An 18,197-nucleotide genomic window follows, 5' to 3' on the forward strand; every position below is an offset into this window, starting at 1 on the left:
GTACATGTATGCTGAGTTTCCACTTTTATGCTGCTTTTCGTATAGAGATAGTCACTTTTTAGAGGAAACCTGTTTTAGGCGGAAAGGGTCGCCCCTGTTTGGCCTGCTCAGACCACACATGCTAATCTGGGATGACACAACACACATGCATAAAAACCTGTTTTCGTAGAGCCAGTCTCATTGTTAAAGTTTCAACTGTTGGTTGATGATCATCAGGTTTAGGGCTTAATGTGTGGGTTCTAAAGTGTGGGTGTGTATGTGTGGGTGTGTATGTGGGGGGGGGGGGATGGGGGGATGGGGTTGGGGGGGTAGAGGGGTGGCGGTGGGTGCAGGGTGTCTGTGGTGGTATGTATGTACCGAAATGTATATATTTTCGTATTTTAATTCAAATGCAAACTTTCAACTCTTGGTTGATGATGATGGTTTGAGCTTAACATGTGCTTCTCTATTGTGTTTATATAAATATGTGTGTGTGGGGTGGAGGGTGGTGGGGGTGGGGTAGGAGGTGATTGCATTACAAACTGCGTCAACAATATCATTTAGATCCTGCAATTACATATTGAAGCTTCTGTTTTAAATAAACTCTTTAGAAAGCTTTTAAGATACATGTGTATCTCATTAGCTTTCATAAACATGTTTGTGCCTAATAGGATATTGATTTAGATTTTGCATCGTAAAACACAAAAACTGTGTTGTAACGCTACACTTTATTGATTTAATCTGCAATTTTTTATCTCTAATAAGATTGTGACAATATTCTTAATTAAAACCCTAAAATTGATTCAGAATTTTCATAATATTGATTATTTTGTGGCACAGACCTGCAAATTGTACATATTTAATTAATGTTTATTAGCACTTCTGTTGACCTCTTCTTTCACCCTTTTGAAACCATGCTGTATTTAATTGACTTAACTTATTGTATTATGGTTAGAAGCAGATTGTTTATGTATTTAACTGTGTTTTTGTTTACAATCTATTGTTGGGTACTTTCATTGGCAAACACAAACCATTAGCCTATTCCTCTAGACATTGATTTCTTTAGTGATAATGCTTCATGATAACCGAGTATCAAAGTGTTCCATACTTATGAAAATCCGTAAGTTTATATTTTGGTCTATAAAGGCCAAAGGTATTCTTCTGTTTTTGTGTAATGGTAAATTTATTTTCATATTTATTTATAGCTAGCTAAACATGTAGAATAATTGCATATTAAGTATAGGTACAGAAATTTGCACAAAAATACAATCACATTATATTATTATCATTGTTATAATAATAATAATTATTATTTTTATAATTATTTTTATAATAATAATCATAATAATAATAATAATATTGTTGCTGTTGTTGTTGTTATTGTTATTATTATTGCTATAATGAAAACTTAAGATCAAAATGAACACAGTGAAAAATAAATCTCTAAAATCGACTGCCTTGGTACCAATATTGTTCCTTCTTATTTTATTAATTCTATCAACAGAATCCTGCCAGAATCAAATACAATTTTACTACAAATTTGATTTAAATCAGTGTTAAATAACCTGAAAAAAACTAAACCCTTTATCCGGTCACAGTGGTTTTTTTTCGTTCAAATTTGGATCCGGTATTGGGCCCGGGATTCCCAATGGAAAAGAGTATACATATATTTTTCCCAAATGGGACCTGAAAATTCCCAATTTGAAGGTTTCCAAAAATAAACTTTTTTTTTGCTTTCTTAAAACAAAAATATCTTTAAAGCGGAAAGTTCGTAACTGACTAGCCTGTGCGGACTGCTAATCTGGGACGACACTTTGCGCACATGCATTAAACCCCCTTTTCACAGAGCAAGGTCCAATTATTATTGAAAGATATTATCTTTAATCAAGTATTCACTCATAATATAAAAATGGCCGGCTAAGTTGGTAAAATGCTTGACTTGAAATCAGAGGGTTATGGTTCCGATCCTTGAGGGCCACGTAACTTATGTAGTGATCGATCCCTGACGGCCATGGAACTTATGTAGTGATCGATCCCTGACTGCCATGTAACTTATGAAGTGATCGATCCCTGATGGCCACGTAACTTATGTAGTGATCGATCCCTGAGGGCCAAGTAACCTATGTAGTGATCGATCTCTGACAGCCACCTAACATGTGTAGTGATCGATCCCTGACGGCCACGTTACTTATGTAGTGATCGATCCCTGACTACCATGTAACTTATGAAGTGATTGATCCCTGATGGCCACGTAACTTATGTAGTGATCAATCCCTGACGGCCACGTAACTTATGAAGTGATCGATCCCTGACTGCCATGTAACTTATGTAGTAATCAATCCCTGACGGCCACGTAACTTATGTAGTGATCGATCCCTGACTGCCATGTAACTTATGTAGTGATCAATCCTTGACAGCCACGTAACTTATGTAGTAATCGATCCCTGACAGCCACGTAACTTATGTAGTGATCGATCTTTGACAGCCACGTAACATGTGTAGTGATCGATCCCTGACGCCCACGTAACTTATGTAGTGATCAATCCTTGACAGCCACGTAACATGTGTAGTGATCGATCCCTGACGGCCACGTTACATGTGTAGTGATCGATCCCTGACGGATATGTAACTTATGTAGTGATCAATCCCTGATGGCCACGTAACTTATTTAGCGATCGATCCCTGACGGCCATGTAACTTATTTAGTGATTGATCCCTGACGGCTACGTAACGTGTGTAGTGATTGGTAATGAAATGATTCTTATGTTCAGTTACTGGCATAGGTATGTGCACGTATTAAAGGTAAAACCAGCTTACCACAGAAAAGTGTGAATAGTTTTATTGATATGTGATTGAAATACTGTTGTAAATGTGGAATAAATCCACCCTAACAAAGAGTTCATTATAACTTTATATTTCAGTTGTAAAGAATGTCACGTTGTTGAATAACCCAATATATCACTTTTATACCTCTGATGAAACAGAAAGTCTAAGCAAACTATTTCTATCCAACTGGTCGACCATACTAGTCATCATAAAATATCCTGGATTTCTATTGGGTGTCAAAATCAACGTTTGATGACTGGAGCAAATATTGATTTATAGCCCCAATAAAATTATTATAACTATGTAATTCTGCTCATAATATACCACAACTAACAGTTAAAATATAGATATATTGGAAGACAATCAATAGTTTACAGAAGTTATGCTAAGTCTTTGATCTAACCCTATCAGTGCAGTCCATATGCAAATGAAGGACAGGTGTTCTGGAGTATGCAATCAAGAATTGAGTACTGCCCAAGTTCTTTGATGTTTGAAATCAAAGATTCTTGGTCAAGGTACAATGAACTGTTTGTAAATTTAGACCCTGTTTATCAAAAATTGGACAATTTCTTTGGTTAAGTTATCTGCAGTTTGGGATATTATTTATTTTAACCCTTTCCCACTTAGAAGCAAAGTGAAAATGGTTTAGATATAATATGATGTGCAAACAGCATAAAACCAGAACAACCTGCGAGTAACTCGCAGTTTGTTCAGGTGTTATGCTGTTTGTTCAGGTTTTATGCTGTTTGCTGCTCATAAGTATCTCATTAAGGTTTAGAGATGAAGCCTTTAAAACATTATGAATCTAGTAAGAAAGGCCTTTAATTAAATGTAACTTTCTAAGGGACTACAAATGCCTCAAAATACGTATCTAAGTGGTAAAGTGTTAATACGTCTCTAAGTGGTAAAGGGTTAAATACATATCTAAGTGGTAAAGGGTTAAATACATATCTAAGTGGTAAAGGGTTAATACGTCTCTAAGTGGTAAAGGGTTAAATACATATCTAAGTGGTAAAGGGTTTAATACATATCTAAGTGGTAAAGGGTTAAAAACGTATCTAAGTGGTAAAGGGTTAAATACGTATCTAAGTGGTAAAGGGTTAAATACGTATCTAAGTGGTAAAGGGTTAAATATGTATCTAGGTGGTAAAGGGTTAAATACATATCTAAGTGGTAAAGGGTTTAATACGTATCTAAGTGGTAAAGGGTTAAATACATATCTAAGTGGTAAAGGGTTAATACGTCTCTAAGTGGTAAAGGGTTAAATACATATCTAAGTGGTAAAGGGTTTAATATGTATCTAAGTGGTAAAGGGTTTAATACGTATCTAAGTGGTAAAGGGTTAAAAATGTATCTTAAGTGGTAAAGGGTTAAATACGTATCTAAGTAGTAAAGGGTTGAATATGTATCTAAGTGGTAAAGGGTACACACACTTCTTATTACCACTCTTTGATTCTTACCCAGTTATTGCTTTTTAATTCACCTGTATCACCAAGTATTAACTTTTACTTTAGACATTTCTAAATAAATGTTCTATCAAGAACCAACTGGGGTTATGCGTGTTTGTTAAACCCTTTTTCTATTCGATTAATTATATAAAAGTCACATTTGTTTTAGTTATGAACCATTCTACATTACATTTACTAAAAGATGGCCTTTAAAATATTTTGTTCCATAATTATACCCGTTTAAAATTGTTAACATAAGAATTGCCCTTTAATTTACATCTTAATTTCATAAGTTGCTATAGTGTTCAAGTCATAACATCTTCAGTCATATTAAAGGGACCATAAACATTGTGAGGACAATTTTATGGCCTTGCCTAAATTGACATTGGAGTAATAACTCTGCAGTATTTATACAGTTTAACTTTTGAAATCGGGTAGTCCGCCTGTCAAATATTATTAGACGTGCAAGTAGACTTCTAGCATTGCTGTTCAAGTGAATGGAGTTTAATCCACGCTATGCAAATGTTTGTTTATTTGCATAATTTTTCGGATTTCACGCTCGAAAACCCTTGTGGACGTTTTTTTATGTGATTTTTGTGACAGCGTTAACGGGTTGTAGAAATAGGTGTTCATGCGTAGTTGATGTGGTAAATAATACAACATAAACAAATGCGATTGTGAGCATTTATATCAATATTCATGGGGCTATTAAAAAACTCTTTAGAACAAATATTGCAAAACTAGACTGTATAATTTGTTTTCCTATGTAACGGAGTAATTTTCATAGGGTACAGTTACAATTTACAAGGTGGAAATAATACTGTATCGTGATTTTATAGTTGATAAACATAATATCAAAGTAATGGATTTACATTGTGTTTATAGAAGGCATTTGACTCTTCCATAACATGGATTTTCTATCGGTTGACTCCACATAAAATTACACAATTGGATTTTGTAATTGGAGTCGTTTTCAGGTAATGAGAGTGATTTTTATGCATTCTAATTCCAAAACTAATGAATGCACCATTATATGCACTTTTGTTGAAATAAATAGCAATCAGCAAATTTGGGTGTTTTTGAGAAACAGTATTTCAAGTTAATAATCTGAATAGATAAAATCTGTGAGATTTAAAGGGGCCATTTCATGTTTTGGTAAATTGACAAAAAATAAAATATTTGTTTCAGATTCGCAAATTTTTGTTGTAGTTATGCTATTGGTTGATTTAAAAACCTGAAAATGACAAAGTGTTGCAATGCGGAACAATTGAATAATTTGGAGAGTTCTGTTGTTGTTTTTATATTGTGTGATACTACGAGGATTGCTTATATAAAGTATAAAATACATCACTCATAATGTATCAGAGCACGGATGGCCAATTGGTCTAAGCGATAGTCTTTTACTCCAGGGGTCAGTGGTTTGAGCCCAGTTGGGGGTTTTCTTTTTTTTTCTTTCTTTAATTATATTCTTCCTTTTTTTTTGGAGCTTTTTAGATCCTATGTTTTTGCATTTAGTGACAAACTTCAATATATGCCAAAATCTGTAAACAGGTCCCTTTAATCATGTGTAATTTAAACATTATATTTTTCTCATGGTGATTTATTGCAAGATGTAAATTTGCTTGCTGTATTCAATAAATTTGCAGGTAAACATTTCAAGCTCTTCTTTAACATTGGGCTTAATTTTAATGGGCCATTGTTACCTGCTCATTACATCTGACATCATGTAAGATAAGCTTTATAGGCAGAGTGAAACAAGAAATAAAGTGTCCTCTTGCAAACTATTATATTTATTAAAACACATTTTTTATATAATTTGGCATCAGTTTTACACTATCCAATTGCTTTACCATAAAACTGTTCATTATAGGAAAAAAAGTGTCGCTTGTAATTAAATTGAATTCATTGCAATACATCTTCACCATTTCCCACTCAGAAGCAAAGTGAAAATAGCAATAAGCAAACAGCAAAAAAACAACAGAACAGCCTGCAGCTTTTCAGGTTTTATGCTGTATGCTGCTCATCATGCTACCTTTTTGAGGGTTGAAAATGAAGCTTTCACAATTTGAATCTAAGTAGGAAAGGTCTTTAATAAAATTCAATTTTGAAAGGGACTGTAACAAATGCATAAAAATACATATCTAAGTGGTAAATCAATAAGGGACTGTAAAACCATTAAATTTCGTGTGGTACGAATTTTTGTGAATTTCGTTGGTCCGCTGAACCACGAATTCAAGTACCAACAATTATTTATATATTCCTAATGCCATTTCCGACATTTTCTTTTGTTGTCGGTTATTCAAGATATTTGTTTTTGTAACATTTACTTCACTTCAGAAGGTCACATTACACTATATTTATGAGTTTTTCTTTTTTATTCATCATCGTTAACAGTTTGCAGATTTCTCACATATGTCAATTAGTGCCAATTTAAGTTAAAAGAGACTTAACGTTTTTCACACATGTATTTTGGGGACCTTATAATACTCAATTGTTCCTACCAGGGGACCGATTGCGCTGAGAATTGCAAATATTTCAAAGCAACATTGATGGCAATTAGCGAGCGGGGCCCCACCAGTGCGCCGCTTTATCGCTCTTATCAACAATTATCAGCAACACTTTAATGCTTCAGCACATTAACCTCAAGTCTTGCTGACAACACAGATAAGCAGATTATGCCTCGTTATAACGCTGGTTGTTTTAATAACAGTTTAATTATTATGACGGTCAGTCTTTCCCAAAAATTTGAAATCCACGAAATTACGTTACAACAATAAGTTGTTTTTAGCTCATCTATTTTTTGAAAAAAAATTATGAGCTATTGTCATCACCTTGGCGTCGGCGTCTGCGTCGGCGTCGGCGTTGGCGTCCGGTTAAGTTTTGCGTTTAGGTCCACTTTTCTCAGAAAGTATCAATGCTATTGCATTCAAACTTGGTACACTTACTAACTATCATGAGAGGACTGGGCAGGCAAAGTTAGATAACTCTGGCGTGCATTTTGACAGAATTATGTGCCCTTTTTATACTTAGAAAATTGAAAATTTTGGTTAAGTTTTGCGTTTAGGTCCACTTTTCTCAGAAAGTATCAATGCTATTGCATTCAAACTTGGTACACTTACTTACTATCATGAGAGGACTGGGCAGACAAAGTTAGATAACTCTGGCTTGCATTTTGACAAAATTATGTGCCCTTTTTATACTTAAAAAATTGAAAATTTTGGTTAAGTTTTGCGTTTAGGTCCACTTTTCTCAGAAAGTATCAATGCTATTGCATTCAAACTTGGTACACTTACTATCATGAGGGGACTGGGCAGGCAAAGTAATGTAACTCTGACTGGCATTTTGACAGAATTATGTGCCCTTTTTATACTTAGAAAATGAAAATTTGTTTAAGTTTTGTGTTTAGGTCCACTTTATTCCTACAGTATCAAAGCTATTGCTTTCATACTTGCAACAATTATTAACTATCATAAGGGGACTGTGCAGGCAAAGGTATGTTACTCTGACTGGCATTTGGACGGAATTATGGGCCTTTTATACTTAGAAAGTTGAAAATTTGGTTAAGTTTTGTGTTTTGGTCAACTTTACCCCTAAAGTATCATAGATATTGCTTTCATGCTTGGAACACTCGCAAACTATCATAAGGGTACAGTAAAAGGACAAGTTGCATAACTCTGGTTGTCATTTTTACGGAATTATGGCCCTTTTTTGACTTAGTAACTTTGAATATATGGTTAAATTTTGTGTTTCAATCCACTTTACTTCTTAAGTATCAAGGCTATTGCTTTCAAACTTCAAATACTTTCATGCTATCATGAGGTTACTGTACCTGGCAAGTTGAATTTTACCTTGACCTTTGAATGACCTTGACTCTCTACATCAAATTATTAAATTCTGCTAAAATTGCCATAACTTCTTTATTTATGATTAGCTTTGATTGATACTTTGACAAAACTACTCTTACCTGACATACCACAATAGAGTCCACCCAAACCATCCCCCGTGCCCTCCCCCCCTCCCCGCCCCCCTAATTTTTTTTTTCTTTTTTTTTTTGATCATCTCACAAATGACCACCACACCCTCACACTATACCCCCCCACCCCACCCCCCCCCAATATTTTTTTTTAAACGGTTAAAAAACACAAATATTTTTTTTAATATTTTATGTTTGAAATACAGACTCCAACCATCGCACCCAAGAATCCCCCCCCCATCCCCCGTCCCCCCACCCGAATCCCCCCCCCCCCTAAGTTTTTTTTTTTTTTAAGATCATCTCACAAATGACCACCACACCCTCACCCTCACACTATACCCACCCCACCCCCCCCACCCAATTTTTTTTTTGAAACAGTTAAAACACAAATATTTATTTTTATTATTTTATGTTTGAAATACCGTCCAACCATCGCACCCAAAAATCCCCCCCCCCCCTCGAAATTTTTTTTGTGCATTTTTGTTCGCATTTTTGGAAAATAGTGTAATAAATGTCCACACTATACACCCCTCTTCACTCCACCCCTCCCTCCTTTGTGATTGAAAATGAGAGTCCCTTCACCTTTAAAAAGAAAATAGATGAGCGGTCTGCACCCGCAAGGCGGTGCTCTTGTTTTAATTTGCAATCCACGAAATAACGTGTCAACGAATTAGTTGTTTTTTTATTAAACCACAAAATTTCTTACAGACGAATTTCTATACGTTTACAGTATGTGACCGAGTTGCCGTGGCCCCAGATACTTAAATTTGTACACCAGACCACTTGCTGTTAATCTTTAATGTAAAAACTGGATTCACTTTCTATTTGAAGTGTTTGAGTGTTGATCCATTTAAGAGCAAGCTCACTTCTTCAGCTATCTCAGTTATTTTGTTCCTCAATATCAATGTTTTGTGAACTTTGTCTGTCAAGCTGTCGTCAGAGTGCAAAAATAGCCCTGATAGAAACATCTTGTAATAACCATATTGGGTAGGGGGAACAGCATGTTGTGGCCATGTTTTGTTTGCGTTATTAACATAGAAACATGCACAACTGTCGGTGGTTTAACATAATAAATCCATTATTTGTGTTGTTATTTTAGACTTTCAGTCTGCTGTTGGGAAATGTATTACATTTGGCCTAAGAGATAATAGTTTTGTATTACTTTTTTATCCGATTTACGAATATGTAAACAGTAAACCCATGAATTTATTGAATTTATTGAATTTAAAGCCATTTTATGGTAAAATCAAAGCGTTATAATCACATAAAGGGATTTACTATCAAATGTCAGGTCATTGCCTTTATCTTGTCAATGAAAACCAAAAACTGTGTCTCTTAACATCACCAGTCAAAGTATAATTAGATCAATTCCCAAGCTTTTTTCGATTAAAGTCTGCCCTATTAATTTCAAGAGAGGTTTACTCTTAAAGCTACAAAGCTGTTGAAGAGTGTGTGAAACATAAAAATGGAGAATTCCTTTCCCCAGCATGCCCACCAACAATGACACCATCCTCCTGAAAATATCTGAACTATTGTGGCCGATGCGCAATTAAAAGTCCACTGTTGGCAGGGATTACAGACACATTGTGTTTGATCTAATGCTAAGTTTGGTGAAACGTTAAATGTTTGATATGAGGGTGGGGGGAGTGAGTTTGAGTGGACCATGAGGGACCCTTTACTCTGGTCAACACTGTTGTAAACCTGTGTTTTATGATATATTTATGACCAGGCCAGGGACTGTGTCATAAACTGTTATGTCAACTCCGTTGTTTGTTCAAACTGACTCCAGGTCAGGATTGTAAAGTTATTCAGAGGTTGTTGTCGGCTATAACTGCCTTTATTGTTCAACTTGGGAGGTTGGGATGTTGTTCTTCTGAGTTTCATTGCTGCATTATTTAGTTGCTGGGATACAGAACATGGTAGAGCTATTTTAACACTTTCCATTTATGTTTGCAAGGTTTCTGATTCTCTGCTCTCTTGTTTGTTTATATTTGGTTTTATTTATTTATTGTGAAAATGATGGAACAATTATATTAATGATGTTTACAATGATGATGATGATGATGATGAGAAGGAGGAGGAGGAGGAGGATGATAATTATTTAAAAATTGTATATTATTTAACCTAATGAAGATTTAAAAATGGTTGATTATTTAACCTCATATAAATGTTTGATCTGTATTATGTAATTAATAACTTTGGCACTTTTTTATAATGTGTGGAGTTAAGTGTTCTAACTGTTGTTAAAAAACAAAAACATTGTGAATTGGCATGTAGCTGTTTAGGTTACATAACATTGGACTGGCATGTAGCTGTTTAGGTTACATAAAATTTGACTGGCATGTAGCGGTTTAGGTTACATAACATTTGACTGGCAAGCTGTTCAGTGGTAACACATTTGTCATGTATTTTAAGTTCAATACACTCAGCCAATAATGGTGTCAACTGTTGCACAGATTTTTTTCTGATGACGCAATAGAGATATTGTAGAGTTCAATTGACCCCTTGCTCGAATCAGCTACAGGGAATGTATGTGAGCAGCGCTGTGGGAAAAAGGGGCCTTATGCATGGGAGTAAAGTGGAGTTAAGTATGACATCTCAGATTAGCCTGTGAAGTCTGCACAATCTAATCACCAAAGAACTCACTTTCCATCTGGATAGGATTTTCAGTTCAAAGAGACTTCCTTTACAAGAAAAATTCCAGAAAAGCTGTAAGTTGTGTCCCTGCTTAGCCTGTGTGAAATGCAGGAGCTAATCTGGCATGACACTTTTGGCAAATGCATTAAAGCCCCATTTAGCCTGAGTGGGGAGCATTTATATTTGACCAGATTGCAAAAGGAATATCTACAAATGTATTTTGATTTTTTGTTCATGAATATGTAATCAAGAAACTATAATTTTAATTATGAACAAAATCCCCTGACTTTGACTCTGTCAATGTTGAACCGGGTTGTTGCAGGAATGTGACAAGTTTGAAGCTTGACCTTTTTGGTTAAATAATATTGAAATGTTATTCAAGTCTGTTTCAGGTTTCTTAAGGAGTCACTTAATTTGAGATCAAAGGGTTAAACACGGGTTAATTGGCATGTAAATGTGCATGTTGAATTAGAATATAGCTATTTGAACTGTGCCTTGTCTTTAGTTGTAGTTACATGCTAAATTAACTATTCACAGGGTTGTCCAAGCATTTACATTGGTTGTATTATGGCTGGCAAACCAGGTCATTTTGTTGGATTGAGTCAAAATTTTGTATTTGAGCAGCTTTCTGAGAAAACGGGGCTTAATGCATCACAGTGCATAAAGTGTCATCCCAGACTAGTGTGTGCAGTCAACATGGGCCAATCAGGGAAGACACTTCCGCTTTTATGGTATTTTTTGTTTGAAGAAAATCTCTTCTTAGCAAAAATCCAGTTTAAGCAGAAAGTGTCTTGTTGCAGCTGCGCAGGCTAATTTTGGACAACACATTTCATCAAGCACTGTTTTCCCAGAGCAAGACACATATGTTGCTTATTGAGAAAGACCTGGTACCCATGTTTTCTAAGCTCAAGAAACAAGAACAAATCTTGTTTTGCACAAAACTGATTGCACACCATACTACACCAACAATTAAAACAGGACAGGTTTTCATTTTTGTGCTTGAAAATTTTGCTGGATTACAAATTTGACCTGAAATGTGTTCAAGTATATTTCTATCCTTAACCCATTTATGCCTAGTGGACTCTCCCTTACTTCTAAATTGGATCAATTTATTTCCAAAATTAGGGATGTCTAGTATTTTTATGCCCCCTTTCAAAGATTTGGGGGTATATAGTTTTCGCACTGGTCGTCTGTCAGTCTGTCTGTCTGTCTGTCACACTTTTCGTGTCTGCTCTCTATTTCAAATACTTTTCATTAGATCTTGACCAAACTTGGTCAGAAGTTGTATCTAGACAATATCTAGGTCAAGTTGGAATATGGGTCATGCCGGGTCAAAAACTAGGTCTCGCGGTCACTAAGTGTATTTCACGGATTTAGCATGGTTAAAATTGCTCATAACTTCTATCAAAGCGTTGGCTATAACTTTTGCATTATTGAAGATAGAAACTTTATATTTGGCATGCATGTGTATCTCATGAAGCTGCACATTTTTAGTGGTGGTAGTTCAAAGTCAAGGTCATCCTTCAAGGTCAAAGGTTAAAAAAAGTTTTTTTATTTTAAAGCGGCGCAATAGGGGGCATTGTGTTTCTGATGAACACATCTCTTGTTATTTCTATATTTACAATATTTCTTACAGAAATTCCTTTAAGCAAACAGTGCAGACCCTGATGAGACGCCACATCATGCAGCGTCTCATCTGGGTCTACGCTGTTTGCCAAGGCCTTTTTTCCAGACGCTAGGCATACATGGGTTAATCATAATGACTTTTCTGCAATATAAGAACTGTTTTGTTATGCCTGATTGGAAAGTAGAAATTATGAAAGTGTGATTAAGTTGTTAGATGTATGCTTCAGCTCCTACAAAATGTATCTGTAACAGTTACTCCCATAAATCCATTAGGCTTAATTGCCTGCTATAATGTTTGTCAAAGTGAACTAAAAGGAAATACACCCTATTCAATTATAGATATTTTATTGATATACGTACTCTAATATGCAACAATGATTTCAGACATGTTAATATTTAAGTACTTTAACAGCTACTGGTAGTTCCTATAGTTTTTGTTTCAAAATGAAACATTATGGGGTTTTTTAACTGTTGATTATAACTCTGATGCAACTTCCTTAAAAGACGAATTGGTTCAGTTTACATGCAAGTGCGACATGAAATGTCATTTTGCTTGAAACAGTTCAAACGGTTCCTAATAGACAAAAGTTAAATACTCAAAATCATCTGTTTTTATTTACAAATATTAAGAAACAAAAATAGTATTATGCCTTTTATGAGCTCATTTATAGATGATATTTTATAATAACTTGGTGCCATACAGTTTACTGCGGAGATATTTAAATGAGCCTCAATCTGCGAAAATGGGGTTTATTGCATTTGAATAAATTGTCTTTCAAGGGATTAAACTTTTGGCTTTAACTGGATTTTCACATAGAAGAGACTTCGTTTAAATGGAAAATACAATACAAGTGTTGTCCCTGATTGGCCTGTGTGGACTGCAATACAATACAAGTGTTGTCCCTGATTGGCCTGTGTGGACTGCATTACAATAAAAGTGTTGTCCCTGATTGGCCTGTGTGGACTACATTCCAATACAAGTGTTGTCCCTGATTGGCCTGTGTGGACTACAAGTGTTGTCCCTGATTGGCCTGTGTGGACTGCAAGTGTTGTCCCTGATTGGCCTGTGTGGACTACAAGTGTTGTCCCTGATTGGCCTGTGTGGACTGCAAGTGTTGTCCCTGATTGGCCTGTGTGGACTGCATTAAACCCTGTGTGGACTGCATTAAACCCTGTGTGGACTGCATTAAACCCTGTGTGGACCGCATTAAACTCTGTGTGGACTGCATTAAACCTGTTTTTTTCCAGAGCGAGGCTGAATGTCTTTTCACTAAAATATTTTATTAACTTTTATAAAGAGTCACTATTTTTGCAGCATGAAACACACCGTTCATCTGTCTTGCATAATGTCCCAGCATTCCTTGTTCTTGTTGTCAAATGATAAACTCGAAAATTATGTTAATATCTGCAGTGATTTTGAAAAGCCGTTACCACTGTTGAGGTATACCTGGCCACAATGGCTGGCCATTTTAACAATGATTTACGACCAAATCATATTTCTATTGGATCCAGTGACAAAATTGCATGCAATAAATTGGCTCAGAGCGTAATAAATAGTTTTTATACAGGTATTTAGAGTGAAATGCTAGATAGGAGAAGTAGCCAAATTGAACTGGAGATAATGTATTTTAAATGTGTTCTAATGATATATCCTGTTTTAATGAAATGTGCTGTTTATGGAAAAGCCTAAGCAGTTATAGTGGAATGCTAAAAAGACATTAATTTATTTGTTCAGTATTATTTTTGCATATAATTGCAATAATAAAGATTCTTCTGATAATCATGTAATGTGATTTTGTCTTATTCTCTGATTTTTATTACTGTCAGTATCCGTCGCAGTGTCTATTCAAACACCGTATGATTGCTCCTGCATTTATTGGGTCTGCAACGCAATTTCGGGATACACATTTAAGGCTACTTTAGGAATTACTTTGTAATAGTTCAAAATTATTCATTCATTCATTCAATTATTCATTTTGTAGCGTCAAAAAACCTCAGGCTTAACCCTTTCCCACTCATAGGCACAGTGAAAATGGCACTAGCAGTCGGTTCGGGTTTTATGCTGTTTGCTGCTCCTCAGTATTCAAGGGTTGGAAATGAAGCCTTTAAAACTTAGTCAGAAAGATCTTTAATTAGATTTTACTTTCTATGCACTACAAATGCGTCATAATACGTGTCTAAGTGGTAAAGGGTTAAAGAGTCGCACAAGTCTGTGTCTTTGTCCTGGGAAGAACAAATACTTACGTTTCCTTGGGAAAATCTTGAGAATTCTGGCCATGTGGGGATCAGATCGGAAACTTGTTGGTTGCAAGGCAGACGCAATGATCCACTACACTACCTTATTTGATACATTACATAATTGATCCTCTAAGAAATTAGGGCTTAATTCAAGTGCGTAAGTAAAATGTTGTCCCAGATTATCCTCTGCAGCCTGCACATTCTAATTAGGGATAACACTTTCCTCTGAAGCCTGCACATTCTAATTAGGGACATCACTTTCCTCTGAAGCCTGCACATTTTAATTAGGGACATCACTTTCCTCTGAAGCCTGCACATTCTAATTAGGGACAACACTTTCCTCTGAAGCCTGCACATTCTAATTAGGGACATCACTTTCCTCTGAAGCCTGCACATTTTAATTAGGGACATCACTTTCCTCTGCAGCCTGTACATTCTAATTAGGGACATCACTTTCCTCTGCAGCCTGTACATTCTAATTAGGGACATCACTTTCCTCTGCAGCCTGTACATTCTAATAAGGGACATCACTTTCCGCTTTTATGGGTTTTTTTGTTTAAAGGAAGTCTCTTCTTAGCGAAAATCCAGTTTAGATGGGAAGTTCATCCCTGATTAGCCTGTGCAAACTGCACAGATTGACCCTCAATCATAATAATAGCCTGGCAGGAGCCCTGCTTGACTTCTACACTAGCTATCGGAGTATTTAGCACAGTTGACTCTATGGTAAAATATTTATATAAGTTTCAACAAAGGCCATTAAATTTTACACACATTGCCAATCATATCCCTTAAAAAAAGTATATACATTAACATTAATAATTTACAGAAATATTAACACATAAGAACATTTCTTTTTGCAGAAATCATGAAGGATGAAGATCAGCAAGGGACATCACTCTATCAGCTTGGTGCTGCTTGCCTGGTTTGTATCCTACGCAGTTACCTGCCCTACCAAGTGCACATGCATTGATGCTGTGTATGCGTACTGCGACAATCAAAATATAACCAGCGCAGAGCTTCCAGACGTGTTGCGGTCCATTCCTGCTTCCACTACCTACTTGGATTTAAGCAACAATAAAATCCAAACTATTCCAGAGCTTGCCTTCACATTGCTCGAAGAGTTATCGGTCTTGGATTTACAAAATAACGATATTATGACATTGTCCAACAGGACATTTTGGGGCCTATCAAAATTGCAAAGTGTGTATTTAAAAGATAATGTAATCACTATGCTTCAAAACCGTACTTTTGTTGGATTACCAAAATTACAATTTGTGGATTTCAGTCACAATAATATTAGTGCAATAGGATTTTGTGCCTTTATCGACACACCAAATCTCTCTAAAGTTTTGCTGAATCACAATGAGTTGACGAATTTGACAGAAGACATGTTGGCAAGTCTTGCGACATTAACACATCTGGACGTGTCAGATAATCACATTAATTTCATATCTGATACGGCATTCTCTCGACTACAGAATGTGCAAGTGCTTGTAATGAATGATAATCTAATCTCTACCATAGATATGTCGACGGTATCTGGAATGTCCCTTCTGCAGAGGTTATACTTGGAATTTAATAACATTACGAGTTTGAGTGGCTATAGCTTCGAATCCAACAAGCTCACTCTGAAAACTGTGAGCTTGAAAAGCAATCGTCTGCAGACTATTCAGACTATGGTTTTTCGCAATGCGCAGGCTTTGGAAGTCTTGGATTTGAGCGAAAATGAGATTAGTTCCATACAAAGTGGATCGTTTGGTGGTCTTAGTTTAACAAAAATGAACTTGTCAAGCAATCGCCTGAGCTCGATCTCGAGTTCAACATTCAGCAGTTGCAGACGAATTAGCGTCCTTGATCTTAGCTGCAACCTGCTGACGGAGATTGGTCCCCAGTCCTTTGTTAGTTTCAAAGAATCTGTGTTTGAAATAGATTTGAGTTTCAACGCTCTCAGTAACGTACTAGCTGGTATCTTTGATGGTATGACGTATTTAAACTCACTAAATCTCGCAAACAACTCGATAACATTTATCGAAGAGCATGCATTTAGTGACCTAGTGCATTTGAAATACCTCGATTTATCGTGGAATCAACTCACGACTGTTACTGCGCGGATGTTCGCAGGTTTGCAGTCGATTCATCAGCTTAATCTTCAGTCTAACCCACTCATTCGCTTCAGCCATGGGCAATACTCTGAGACAACATTCAACATAAACATTCACCTAAATCTCACCATGGCTGATGTCTCACCACATTCCGTGATCCTTCGGTGGCCGTACAAGGACGGGTCACAGATATACTGGTCTAGAATAGTGTACTGCATTGAGGACGGGAAAATATGCCCGTTTAGGCCTCAGCCGGAATTTCTTCCAGCGTATGAAACGGAATTGAATCTAGAAGGGCTGACAGATAATACTGTTTACTTTGTTTGCATTAATCCAGCATTTAAAGCAGAGTTTTTAAAAATTAATCAGTGCTTGTTTTTCAAAACGGAAAAAGAGAGAGTAATATCAACATCAACAGTTATAGATATCACTCCTAAAGCAGTCTCGTCCACTGCAACATTGACGTTTCAATTTACTCAAGTTTTACTGATTTGGTTGTTGTGGATCGTGTAAGAATTACATTTTATAAATGAATATGTTATGTGATGGAATTGTGCAATTTTTCATTTTGTTAAAAATAATTTATTATTCCTTTTTGTATTGTACAGAATTGCTTCAGAATTTATATTTGTCATGAATGTCGTAACATGCAGATAAATGTTGAAATTATCAAAGCAGAACATGTGTTATCATGTTACAATTTTAAACAGGTATGGGCAATATGGGCATTTAACATGCATTTTGTTCAGTATGATGTTAACACATTAACTCATTTATGCCTAGTGGACTCTCCCATCCTTCTAAATTGGATCAATTTATTTCCAAAATTAGGGATGTAAAGTATATTTATCTCTATATTTAGAATTTTTCTTACAGAAACTCATGCAAGCAAACAGCGCAGATCCTGATGAGTCGCCGCATCATGCGGCGTCTCATATGGGTCTACACTGTTTGCCAAGGCCTTTTTCTAGACGCTAGGCATACATGGGTTAATGTCTTCAAATTTGAAGTTGTCTTATTCTCAATTGTGCATTACATATAATATGAGATTTTAATATTAAAAGGCCTGATTTATTTTATCATATTAAACCAATTTGGAATAACATATATAAAAGAAAATATTTAATGTAAACAAATTAAAGTTACACTGTTTCCTATACCAGAATATTAAAATCAAACACTTTATTTTAATACAATTGATGAAGGCTATGGCCCAAATATGTTTCATATGTATTAAATTAAAAGAAACAAAAGTCACTTGTTTGTATGATATATTTTATTTGACTGTTCAAAATATGAAATCAAAGGAATATTATGCTATGAATTATAGAATTATACATAAACCGAGGTTGGGTTTCCCTGACCATG

The 18,197-nt window shown here is 35.7% G+C and overlaps 1 protein-coding gene across 6 annotated transcripts in view; it reads left to right on the plus strand.

Annotated features, from left to right (window-relative positions):
* LOC127860494 (slit homolog 3 protein-like) overlaps positions 1 to 18,086 on the plus strand; it is a 42,459-nt gene extending 24,373 nt beyond the window's left edge. For 4 of the 6 annotated variants that reach the window (XM_052398597.1, XM_052398598.1, XM_052398601.1 and 1 more), the window contains exon 2: positions 15,588 to 18,086. In XM_052398597.1, the coding sequence (XP_052254557.1) occupies positions 15,600 to 17,342 (1,743 nt within the window). In that variant the 5' untranslated portion in view covers positions 15,588 to 15,599 and the 3' untranslated portion in view covers positions 17,343 to 18,086. Of the gene's footprint in view, positions 1 to 4,683; positions 5,231 to 15,587 lie in introns of those variants that run through there. The other 2 variants (XM_052398599.1, XM_052398595.1) reach the window with 2 other exon arrangements.
* Positions 18,087 to 18,197: the final 111 nt, after the last annotated feature.

Source organism: Dreissena polymorpha, chromosome 15, assembly GCF_020536995.1.
Source record: "Dreissena polymorpha isolate Duluth1 chromosome 15, UMN_Dpol_1.0, whole genome shotgun sequence".
In the NCBI taxonomy this organism is placed as follows: Eukaryota; Metazoa; Mollusca; class Bivalvia; order Myida; family Dreissenidae; genus Dreissena; species Dreissena polymorpha.